Raw genomic sequence first — 12971 nt, 5'->3', positions numbered from 1 at the left:
ACTTTCCGGATGCACTGTATGTTGCCCACCCCTGCTATATATCAAGTGACACATTTTTATATTGCGACAGTACTTAACTTACATGTTGTGTTACAAATTTACATTATTAACCTTTGTTAGCCAGGCAATTTAGACCCAGGATCTAACTCAGTCCAGACAACCAAAAATATATAGATATAGTTTATCCAACTTCATAACAAACATTATATGCACCCATATCCATACATTCCCTTTGTCAAGTGAAGTCATGTTTACTTGTATAGCCCTTAATCACAAAAAGTCTCAAAGGGCTGCACAGACCACAGATTATTGCAAACCACAGATTATTATGACACCATCCCTTGATCTAAAACCTACATGAGGGCAAATAATACACAGAACCTTAAAATCACATCTTAAGCTAACAGGGAGCCAATGCGGGTTAGCTAAAATCAGGGTAATGTGATCAACCTTTCTTGTCTTAGTTAAAAGCCTGGCTGCAGCATTTTGTACCAGCTGAAGGCTCTTGATTTTGGACCTCGGGAGACCGCTGAGTAGTGCATTACAGTAATCGACACAGGAGGTAACAAACGCATGAATTATGATTTCCGCATCCGAGTGAGACAGCATAGGGCGAATTTTAGCAATGCTGCGAAGATGGAAAAAAGCTGTTCTAGTAATATTCTTAACGTGTGTTTAAAAGGACCGATCAGGGTCAAATATGACACCTAAATTTTTTACTGAGTCACTCTGGGTGATATTACATTTCTCAATGTTCAGAGCCATTTTTGAGAACAGGTCACGGCATTTAGATGGACCAATAACTAACATTTCGGTCTTTTCAGAGCTAAGGTGCAAGAAGTTGAGTGACATCCATTCTTTAATCTTAGTGAGACAGACCTCCAAATTTCCACAGTTTAGTGTGGCATATTCCTCTATCGGAAGATAGATTGAGTTTCATCTGCGTAGCAATGAAAACTGATATTATACTTGCGAATGATATCACCTAATTGAAGCATGTAAATGCTGAAAAGAAGGGGGCCAAGTACTGAACCCTGCGGAACACCACAGGTAACACTAAAGTGCTCAGATGTCATTTCACCATATTTAACACAGTGTGTCCTATCTGAAAGGTAGGGTCTGAAACATGAGAGGACGGTTCCTGTGAGACCAATCCATTTTTCCAACCGTTCTAGTAAGATATTATGGTCCACAGTGTCAGTGGCTTCTGAAACACACTCATTTTCTAACCTAGAAACTGGTGACTGGAGACCCTAAAAACATGACTAAAACTACTTTAAAAATTCCGATCTGTGTATGTTTGCATGGGTATTTGGCTTAAAGGCTTCAAAATGGCTGTACAATTTTTCATAAAAATGTAAACAGTCGTACTTTAAGCCTTTGCAATGGTTATCAGTTAGGTTTCATGTCAATGCGCCACCAAAAAATTAATAGCAAAAGCCATCAACGTTTTTTGTACAGGCAGCTGTGTAGCTGCATGTGGCTCTTTGGCTCTCCCTAGTGGCTCCCCTTTCAACAAACCGTGGCCCAATAACCTCACCTCGGTAGAATACCCAGCAGCAACCCTGCCATTATGCTAGTAGAGGTTAAAAGAAATGTATAATCATCCACTCAGTCACACTTTATCTTTTTATGTCCTCATGCACGATAAGGTCTTGAACGTCACATTAGCGTGACATAACAGGAACAAAGAGGACTGTTAATCTGACAATCCAAGTTTTACTGACAGTTGACTTACAGCCAGTAGTTTTAGATAGCAGACGTTCCACTGAATTCTTGCAATATTTCATTTCTGCACTTGTGCCATGTTTGATTTAAGGCTTCTCGTTGAATTTATAAAAGAGAGCCCGAAGTATCACAAGCAAGTGGACATTCATCATTTTTGTCCTAGTAATTACAAAGCCTGGAAAACAATCAACAAGCGGATTCGAGACTCTCAGCCAGAGTTTATACGAGCTCGTCTTTTTTTAAAACGCTTCGGCTTGTTTGCTGTGCCACTTATGATTATGATGCTTCATTCAAATGATAGATGTTATTTACAAGTTTGCACTACATCCTTGTCGCCTTGACGGAAGATGTTTGGAGGTACGAGACAGGAATCGGACATTTTGAGGTGTCAACTTTTGTGAGGTTTAAATAAACCAATTTAAGCACACATCAAAGTCAGGGTCAAGGCCCAGGGGGCAGATGTGGCCCCGTGAGAAGGTGTTCTACAACCCCTGAGATAATTGTGACACAATATTGTGTCATACACAAGTAATCGTTGAGTAGTTTTTTATTTGTACGATACCTAGTCAAGTTTATTTGTACAGCCCTTTATCACAAGGAGTCTCAAAGGGCTGCACAGACCACAGATTATTGCTAACTACAGACAACACCACCCTGTGATTCAAGACCTACATGAGGGTAAAGAAAAACTCAAAACCTTAAACTGAGTTAATAAAGAAACCTTGAGGAGGGACCCCACATTAGGTAACCCCCCTACCAGGATGACAATGAAGAAAGTTTGTCACGGGATGTCGGACAGGCCGGACAAAAGGAGACATTTATTTTTAAAATATTATTTTTGAAAGGACAGATTTGTAGATTGCTCATATGTTTTTCAAAGTGTGTTTTTTTGGTTATTTAAGAAAACATCGTAATTCATGGCTGGCTTAACATGCTAAATTAAAAACAAACGTATTAGAGACAGTTTTATTAACTTGAATTAAAGCTAGTAACTTGATTACCGTATTTTCTCGGATTTTCTTCAGAATTGTGCGGCGCGCCCAATCGTGCAGTTAGGTGTGGCCATGTATATTCACACTGCTGGGCTTAATGCTCAATTCCGATGTTTGACATTTTTCATTTGGCCCTCCATCCATTGACACCCCTGAATGGAAGAACGTTTTATTTCTACTCCTATTTGTATTGCCTACTTAAAAACAACTGAATAAGAATACAAATTGTCTTCATTTGTCCATCTAAATGCAGTAATTTGTTCTCAAAAACTGCTCTGAAAATTGACAAATGTAATATCACCCTGTGTGACTCAGTCAAACATTTAGGTGTTATATTTGACCCCGATCTGTCCCTTCAAACACACATTAAGAATATTACTAAAACAGCTTTTTTCCATCTTTGCAACATTGCTAAAATTTGCCCTACGCTGTCTCAGTCGGATGCGCAGATTATAATTCATGCGTTTGTTACCTCCCGTCTCGATTACTGTAATGCACTACTCTCCGGTCTCCCGAAGTCCAAAATCAAGAACCTTCAGTTGGTACAAAATGCTGCAGCGAGGCTTTTAACTAAGACAAGAAAGTTTGATCACATTAACCTGATTTTAGCTAACTTGCATTGGCTCCCAGTTAGCTTAGGATGTGGTTTTAAGGTTCTGTTGGTACTGTACAAATGCATGCATGGACTTGCTCTCTCATATCTTTCAGATATAATTTCCCTCTATGTTCAGGTCCGGAGCCTTCGCTCTGAAAATCATGGTCTAGTAGTGATCCCAAGACCCAACCCTAACCCTAACCCTAACCCTAACCTAGGAGAGACAGGAAATTCAATCAGATGTAGATTAGCACAACACATTTACAACATCAGGAACAGTAGGGAAACTAACACACACCTTGTAGCCCACTTCATACAACATGGACTACAGGCACTAGAAATATGGGGCCTACAAACAAACAGCAATTGGACGCAAGAAGAAAGACGCAAGGCAGAAAAACACTGGATAATAAAACTCAACACTCTCTTTCCAGATGGACTAAACAAACGCAGGTAAGACAAGAAACGCTCCAGTTTCCTGAATGGCCAGTGCAAAGACTTACTTTCTCAAGGGCCTCCAATTTTGGGGGACCTTGAGAAAGAAAGATTGCTTCCTAACCTAACCCTAACCCTAACCCTAACCCTACCCTAACCGTAACCGTAACCCTAACCCTAACCCTACCCTACCCTACCCTACCCTACCCTACCCTACCCTAACCCTAACCCTAACACAGGCGAGATATGTCTATATTTTCAGTCTTATGTGCTCTTGTAGCGTGGTGACAGCTCAAGGAAAGAGACTTTCTCTGAGCCTTTATTGCCCTATTACTGCAACTCTCACTGGAAAGAAAATATTCTTATCTGTGTGTAGCACTTACGTTTTATTTTCTTATTATTATTGTTGTACTGTTTTTTACTGAATTGTATACTTGTTCAATTATATATTTTTATATTCCTAATTGACTGTTTTTTAACACTGATATTCAACTCAACCGGTCACTGATAGAGATAATGGATTACATAGGTACCAGTCTCTGGTATCAGTACTTGCGTATTCATCCTCATACAGGATTTTACTATATAATTTGTATTTTTAATTTCCTTTGGATCTTTTTGAAGGAAAACTGTCATGCAAAATAATACAAATTTTGCAATGAGCAAGTACGTTTTCTTAATTTTAATTCATCTGTTTTAGTTTACTGTTTTTTCTTTGCCTGTCGCCATCTCTGGCAGAAAAACTAGAGCACCCTACACTTGTTCCTCATGACACGCACTTGACTCTGATCAGTAACATGGTACTTAAGGACTTTGCGGACAGCAAAAGATGTTGGAAAGTTGTTTGCCCTTGAAGTCCTTGATCTCCTGCCTGGGGTACCTGTAGTCAATTTATTTAGGATGTCCTGAACTTTTTCAACCATGGGTGATATCCGGATTGTGTTTTTGGTGCTCATTTTTTCCTCCATTCCATGAACACCTTTTGTAATTCCTTTCACCCCCAATCAAACTTTTGTCATTCAACTAGTGTGTCTGCGCTTGGGTCTGCCTCACTAAAATCGAAAAATACTTATTATTTTCTTATCATTTATCCTGTCTTACATGCTTAATAGTATATATCCTTTAACATTTTCCCCTGGTAAAATAAGGGAAATCATTTTTAGCCAGGGGGAAAGCAGTCAGGTTTGACTTGACTCAGGGTCAAGAATGCCCCTGCCATGCATTGTCCCATAAGAGGTTCATTTAAAATAAATACAATTATCTGAAGTGGCATATTATTGTTTTTTTTTTTTTTTGCAATATTATTAATGTTTCTTGAAACTATATTTCAGCATTTTTTTGTACTTTAGCACATGTTCAAGTTGTTTCTTTCTTTTCTTAAAATTAATAACATAATGCTTAGAAACAGCTAAGCTAACAAGGACGGGTACCAAGAGGTCATTTTTAAAATTTTATTTATCAGATAACTTGAAATAATTCTCAAAATAATACTTTGAAATATCCTTTTTGATTATCATATAAAATAAAAAAAATCTGCAGACAATAATTTACTTTCAAAACTTTACTGTACTTTAATTATTTGCTACTTTTTCCGGCTGAATTGTTTTAGTGCTTCCAGTCCCTTCAACTGAAAATCGAAAAAATTAATATGAGTGCACCGATTCGTCTAACCTCTATAATTAGTTATTACAAATTTACTTTGACTCCAATAATAAAAAAGACAAACATAATAGAATAAGTCACTCGACAGATGTATTGATTAAGAGCACAGAAAGATGGTGGAATAATTCAATTTACATTGCTTTTGGAAGCATGGGACCAAGAAAAATATGAATAACTTAAGAGATTAAATCAATATTGGAAAAGAAAGATATGGAAATGTCGTCGGGGTAAAATGAAAAAAAAGCTCTCATATCGATTGATGAGACGTTATCTAAACAGCCAGGTGGATCTTGTAGCCAAAATTACAAATTATTCATGCTCAGTTCTAATTTGTAAAGGTCTTAATAGCAAACATGAGCTAATTCAATAGTCAAGGGGAAAACAAGAATGAAAGAAAAAAAGAAAGAGAGAGAGAGGGGGCAAATCAGAAAGAAAGAAAGAAAGAAAGAAAGAAAGAAAGAAAGAAAGAAAGAAAGAAACAAAGAGAGAAAGAAAGAAAGAGAGAAAGAAAAAAGAAAGAAAGGAAAAAGAGAAAGAAAGAAAAAGAGAAAAAGAGAAATTAAGAGAGAAAGTGAGAAAGAAAAAAAAGAAATGAAAAAGGGAAAGAGAAAGAAAGAATGAGAAATGTGTTTGCCTATCCTAACATTCATTGATCTAATTTTTCTCGTATAAGTCTTTATTATGCTACATGTTTATTATAGAGTGCCGCGTCTAATCTCAATGCAAAATATGTTTGGAATATTGTCAAAGGGCGCAGTACAGCGGCGCAGTACGGCGGCGCAGTACGGCGGCGCAGTACGGCGGCGCAGTACGGCGGCGCAGTACGGCGACGCAGTACGGCGGCACAGTGGTTAGCGCGTGTGCGGCACAGTTCTGAGGTTGTGAGATCAAACCTCCTGTGTGGAGTTTGCATGTTCTCCCCATGCTTGCGTGGGTTTCCTCCGGGCACTCAGGTTTCCTACGTGCAATCAGGTCTCCTCCCAAATTCCAAAAACATGCATGTCAGGTTAATTGGCCTGTCCAAATTGTCCCTAGGTATCAATGAGCGAGCGAATTGTCTGTGCCTGTGTGCCCTGCGATTGGCTGGCAACCAGTTCAGGGTGTCCCCTGCCCACTGCCCGAAGATAGCTGGGATGGGCTCCAGCACCCCCGCGATCCTACTGAGGATAAGCGGTGCAGATAATGGATGGATGGATGGATGGATATTGTCAAAGGCAAAGAAGACAAATCAATGTCTTTATTGAGAGTGTGACTACACACAACTTGAATTGATTCCCTTTGTGGGCTCTGTCATGATTTTTCTCAGCTGACCAATAGGGTGATGGCATTCTTTGCGCCCATTTTGCCAGGGAGCGAAGACCAGCCAGAGCCCCTTTTGAGCCGCTGTACAAGAAAAAAAAAAAGAGAAAGGGAAGCGTTGGCGCCTGGCCATTTATAAAACACTGTCCCTTTACGAACAGCAGAATGATGTTATCAGCGCTCTTTTTGTGGAAAACCCCATTTGGCCCAACCTCACCCGGTCCCTCACTTCAACAGCCCTCAACTCAATTCAGTTTGAGACCCCTGTTCTATTCAGATCATTATTCTGTTCAATCACAGCGGTCTAACCTAAATGACGGACCGGGAGGGGATTTTTAATGCAGAAATCTCCCAAAGAAAAATCCCTTTTTTTGGTCAGACAATTGCAGATCACTATGGGATGTCTGAGACCAGAATCACAGAGTTTTTTCAGTTGATGCTTATATGTCACAAACATTTTGTCCCCCTGAAAACGTATCCTAAACTAGCATATTCCTTTCAAGTCACAATGAAGAAAACTTCTTTTCTCCTGGCACGGAAAAACAGATACAAGCATTTTGGGAGTTTTTGTGCGGTCCGCCGCTAAATCGCGGGGAACAAACATTTTGCTGATGGCCTCGGACAGCCTCATCTGGCTAATGGCCGCCTCTGATGGATGAATGCGCGTGCCCCTCTTGTCGTAAAAACAATGAAAACTGTGCATGCTGATGTAGCTACGCTATATCAAAGAATGAGATTGGATTTTTATGAAGTGCTTGACAGCTGACAGCGAGTTCGTCAGGAGTCCGTTTCAGATGTTTTCCTGCATCACATTTTTGTTGTTGTGTAAATTTGAAAAGGCTGGACATTTTTATTAAAATCGGTAGGAGCTTCTCAAGGGAGGGGAGTGGTAGAAAGACCAGAGAATCGTATCTGATACGATGTCAAAAGTCTCGGGGATTAGAAGAAAAAGTCCAGATAATTTAGCTATTTTAAAGTAATATATTTTTTAAAAATGATTCTCAAAAAAAGTTAAGAGCAAAAAAAAAATATTAAAGAAATTGTAAATTAAATCATAAAAATTCCATTAAAAAAAGATCTCCCTCCTGATGGGGTGGAATCTTTGTCATCCTCGGGAAGTTCTGCACAGTACTTAAGCTGTTCCCAGGACTGCACTCTTCTGCACTGAGGCTTAAGATGTCCCCCCTTCTCAGAGTTCGGGGGTTACTACCCCAAGTCCCCCTTCTACCACAGGGACCAGGCTGACCTTGACCTTTCAATTTTGCTGGTCTTTCAACCATTGTTTCTCGTGTTCATTCCTCCTTCGATTACCATATCCATTATCACCGCCCTCTTCTGCTCTTTGTCCATCAATTCTAAGTCCGATTGGTAAGCCAGGGGATACTTGTGATTACGGAGGCTGAAATCTTACAGGATCCTACAGCCCTGTTGTTCTTAGCGACCTTCTGTGGTATGGACCGTCAGGATTTGGGTGGGTCTATACCATACTGGTTGTCGATACTCCTGTATACTATCCCAGCTACTTGGTTGTGCCTCTCTATGAAATGAAATGAAATGAAATGAAATGAAATGATCTGCATTTTATATAGCGCTTTTCAAGTCAATGACTTCCCAAAGCGCTTTACCTCGTGCTTCACATTTCCCAATAGCGGCCTTGCAGCCATGTAAGGCGCTAACCTGCTTATTGGGGGTATTAGGGGTTCAGTGTCTTACCCAAGGACACTTCGCCATGTAACACGGACGAGCCGGGATTCGAACTGGGATCCCTTGAGCCCAAGACGAGCGCTCTACCCCCTGAGCTACTGCTGATCCAGCTAGCAGCTTTCACCCTGTAAAAATGTGCTTGACTATTCCAGGGGCGTCTTTGTGCAAAATGCATCTTGGGTCTGATCCATTGTGGTAGATCTTTTCCTCTATGCCTCTTGTGCTTCTGGCTAGTACTTGTGCTGCCATGATCCTGCATTTTCAGCCATTGGTAGGGTTTCTTCATTTCTGCCACCTCTATTTGGCGGTGGTACATTCCATGTAGGGTCTTGACCCTCTAAGATGTCCTCCTCTACACTCTCATCAGGGTTCTGCTGGCTGATACATTCACTCAGCAGAAGGGCTTTGCATCGATAACCGCTTCTATTTTGGAACCTGTTCCGCAGTTAACCGATTCCTTGGAATCGGTGGTAAAACATTTTGGTTCCAGTTTCGATCCTGCCCAAGCTGCGGTGATAACATAGCAAACGAACGCAACTCAATGCAGGGTCAGGTGACGTCGTTCCACATGCTATTTGGTGTCGCTGCTTGACCAATCACATCAGCTGCAGCGATGTCGCCGCCTCGCAGTAAACGGTCAAAGGTGTGGCTGTATTTCACTCCAAAAGACAATGCAGGAATATGCCATTCTTGCCAAAAAGGAGGGTAACACTACCAACATGCTTAAACACCTGGCTGGGCAACATGGTATTCAACTCAAATCCACCGTGTTTGAGGCGTTTCAAAGACAGCAGGACAGTATAGCCACATTCTACACAACCTATGTAGCGTGCTAACAGTTAGCTCGCTACGTGAGCTAAGTTTTTAGTCGTGACATGAGGTTAATTTAGTGCCCCTGTGTGTATCCAGCTGTCACTTCTGAATACATCTTTTATCCATGTAATTGATGTGACCTGATCGGCTGTCAGAATCAGGCGGCAGGTAGCCAGTGTGCAGCCGCAGGCACAGCCAGTCCAGCCTATCTTTCAATTATTTTTTATATTAATAAAAAAAATGGTACTATATCTGTAGTCACATAGTACCTATTTATCCGCAGTGAAAATCGATAGGGGAATCGATAAGGAATAGGATCGATAAGCAGGGATCGATTAGGAATCTGAATCGCTAAAACCCAATCAATACACAGCCCTACTCAGCAGGTTTTTCTTTTGGGCCATTTCTTGGATCTTGAAATTTCCATGTTTCATTTTGGACTCTGGCATTGACGCTTACCATCCTTTGGCCTCCCTTTTCCTGCTTAGCGTGAAGCCTCGGGGTACTGATAGCCTCTGTGCATGGTTTTAAAAAATTAACATCTAATCTAGCGATTGCAAATACATTTTAGAAGCAAATTATCCATCTGTCTAGCCATCAATACATTATCTGCACCGCTTATCCTCAGCAGGGTCGCGGGCATGCTGGAACCCAGCTCAGCTATCTCCGGGCAGCGGGCAGAGGACCTCTCAACTGCTAAATGTAATATATTCTTTTGAAATCTAGTTCACACATGTGGCCTTTACTTTTTTACTTAAAAAAAGTAAAAGTAAATTATAAAAATGCCAAGTGGAACTTAAAACAATGATTCGGTAAGTCTTATTAACAGTGAACATTTTTCCATCATTTCCGACATATTACGAAAACCAAAATCATTATGAATTAACTATTATGCCGGAATCTGAAGTTGGATAGACTGTCGGGTAAATTTAAGGCTGACTGGATGAATGGTGCCCTGTGACTGGCAAGCAACCAGTTCGGGGTGTCCCCTGCCCACTGCCCGATGATTGCTGGGATGGGCTCCGGCACCCCCACGACCCTACTGAGGATAAGCGGAGCAGATAATGATGGATGGATGAATGGAACCTGTAGAGCTGCACTGCAGCTAATGAAACAGGTTAGCGGCATGCTCAGCGAGAGATGCGGCTTTTGGAACGTGATCGATTCGGCTTTGACAGCTTTACAACAGCTGTTTTTCCACTTACCCAAGCATAAAGGATACATTCGTACCAAAGAAGAAGCATCCTTAAAACACTGCAAACCTAAATTCTCACAAATAAACATTTGTGCATTTCCCTGACTAGCGAGCAAAAACCTGAATATTCGATGCTCACCCATAATAGCAGTTGCACGTCATTTACGGCTTATTGTTTCTTTCATTTCTGCGATTTTGTTATTGAGCTGTAGCGACCACGTTATTGAAGTCATGTAAAACATTTATGACTTGTTTAAATCACTAAAGGACGGCCTTTGAAGAAGGGTGTGTAGAGTTTTTTTAAATCCCGCGCCGAGTTTTAAATCCAACACCCACGACAGCGGAGGAGCGTATTCCATGTGAGCTGTATTGTATTGAAATTTGAATTCAATTGAATTGTATTTGTCCGTATTGTCATTGATATCAACTTTGTGAAAAACATTGTATGCAATGACAGTCGACATGTTCACCGTGTTGTTTTTTGCAATCAAATATCAAGTCATGCTGTGAAATTTCACGCCATAATGGCAAAATAGAGATGAACCTTTATTTTTGCATTTTCTTAGAATGTGCATGTGTAAAAGCATTTTTTTTCCAAATGACAAAAAATAGCGATCGAATATTCCATTGAGGCACAAAAGTCATTAAAATGAGAACAAAATGGAGATGTTTTTTTTCACATGATGGCGACGAGAAATTAGAACTCGACAGAAATACATCCAAATGTCTATGCTTGATACTGAGCGAGTTCTTGGATCGGATCAATACTATCATCTCAAAATTCAAACTGTTTAACTGTCACTATATACATGTTGTTAGTATGTCGTAGGATTATACAATATTATAACTTTAAAATTTGGTCCAATTGCGGTTACACTTTATTTGCATTATTAATCTTATTTTCCAAATATTGTCCAATGAACTGTATTTTATTGACTATAAGGTGCATCTGATTATAAGAAGTAATACAAACAGAATAAAAACGTATTAGATAGAACATTAAAAGTGGACTCTCGGTTTTCTTTTTGTGTACGATGAAAATGGTGAAAGTAAGAGAAGGATTGTTTGAAATACGGTCAAAATGGTAATCCAAACACCTAAAAAAGCGCTTCTAAGAATTTCCCAAACCAAAGGAACAGCAAAGAGGATTTCTGCCAAAAATGACAAAATTTTGAAGCTACGGACAATCCCTTTAATGACAAAAATAGACAATTTTAGGAAGATTTGATCAACGTTACAAAAAAGACAATTGATTATTGATAATGAGATTATGAAGAAAAAAAGTATCGGTATCGAATCGTTTTCAATAAATTACCCTGTATTTACTTCGATTGGATCTTTGCCCAAAAAATCCCAGTATCCCCCTACCCTTATTGGATAGGTTTGGATTTTTCTATTTTGATATTGTTTAAATATTGTTCAACTCATGCAAAAAGACAAAATAAACATGAGGTTATTTTCACAGGGTGAAAAATCACAACCTCCACCCAACACAGAACAAACGTCTACACACCAAACTGTTGATGCGAAAGCGGGCTCAGTGTTTGGTTCTCTCTTTTTCACATAGCACATTGCAATCTCCTAAAACAATTTCTGACACTGTCATTTCAGTTTTCACTTACTTCCATCCACAGAGATGCATCCCATCATCAACATGACGAGAAGAAGGATCTCCAGGTAAAAGTAGGCGATCATCACCTTCCGTGGGTGTTTGCGCGGACTCCTCAACGCGCAACTTCCAACACTGTCAAGGACGTTTTTTTTTCTCAAGGTCACCACTAAGATAAAAAGGCATACAATTTCGATCTCGTTTCCTCTTGTGCTCAAATATTTCTTCTTATTTTTGCTTTTTCTGCGTCTCTTTCTCTGTTTTAAACGCTAACAGGTAGTTGGAGCTTCGCGCTGATAAGCGGCGCGGCTAAAAATAGAATTGCAGTGTGTTGGCGTTAAAAATCGGATCTCGGTGTAGGAAAGAGCAGAGGATTCGATTCAGCGAGAAGACGAGGATGCTTCTGGCACATGGCTGCTTCGGATGTGACACTTTAAAGGAAATGTATGCGGATGATGGAGGATGCAAGCTGGATGAATGGGCGGGAGGCGTGCGGGTGTTTGTGCGCGCACACGTCAGCGTGGGCACTCAAGCAGCGGATGATGGATGCCATCAGAGAGCTTTTATTCAGCCATCACCCCCCCAAAAAAATCGTCGAGGTCCACATTCGGTTGTTTGTCAAGATAAATTGTAGCCTCCACAAAAATGCATTCTGAAGGCAGGAGGGCGGTATGAATAATTTATAATGACCCGGGTGACTCACACCCCCTCCTCCATTCCCGTCTTGTTTGTAAACACCCGCAGGTCTGCAGCACAATATATTAAAAAATAAATAAAAAGTCCTCCTGAGCTATTGATTTGTTGCGAGCGGGGATAAGAAGGATAATTGGTCGACGTTTATCGATGGTTGAGTCTTGACTGGAAAATAAAAATGATCTCAAGTGTGTTTCTTGCAGGAGCTTAACCTTGTTGAGCATTTGAGGGGAATTAAATGCCCTT

At 40.3% G+C, this 12971-nt stretch overlaps 1 protein-coding gene across 2 annotated transcripts in view; it reads right to left on the bottom strand.

The window, feature by feature from the left end:
- The window catches only part of LOC148370226 (fibronectin type III domain-containing protein 4-like), a 44050-nt gene extending 31423 nt beyond the window's left edge, over positions 1–12627 (bottom strand). The window contains exon 1 of one of the 2 annotated variants that reach the window (XM_088332626.1): positions 12046–12627. In XM_088332626.1, coding sequence (XP_088188752.1) covers positions 12046–12118 — 73 coding nt within the window. In that variant the 5' untranslated portion in view covers positions 12119–12627. The remainder of the gene's footprint in view (positions 1–12045) is intronic. The other variant, XM_088332627.1, reaches the window with a different exon arrangement.
- Between the last annotated feature and the right edge of the window lie 344 nt (positions 12628–12971).

Source organism: Urocampus carinirostris, chromosome 3, assembly GCF_059441175.1.
Source record: "Urocampus carinirostris isolate Australia breed hairy pipefish chromosome 3, RoL_Ucar_1.0, whole genome shotgun sequence".
NCBI lineage: Eukaryota > Metazoa > Chordata > Actinopteri > Syngnathiformes > Syngnathidae > Urocampus > Urocampus carinirostris.
Note: the sequence above shows the minus strand (reverse complement) of the source record. Positions and strands in the feature narration are given on the sequence as shown.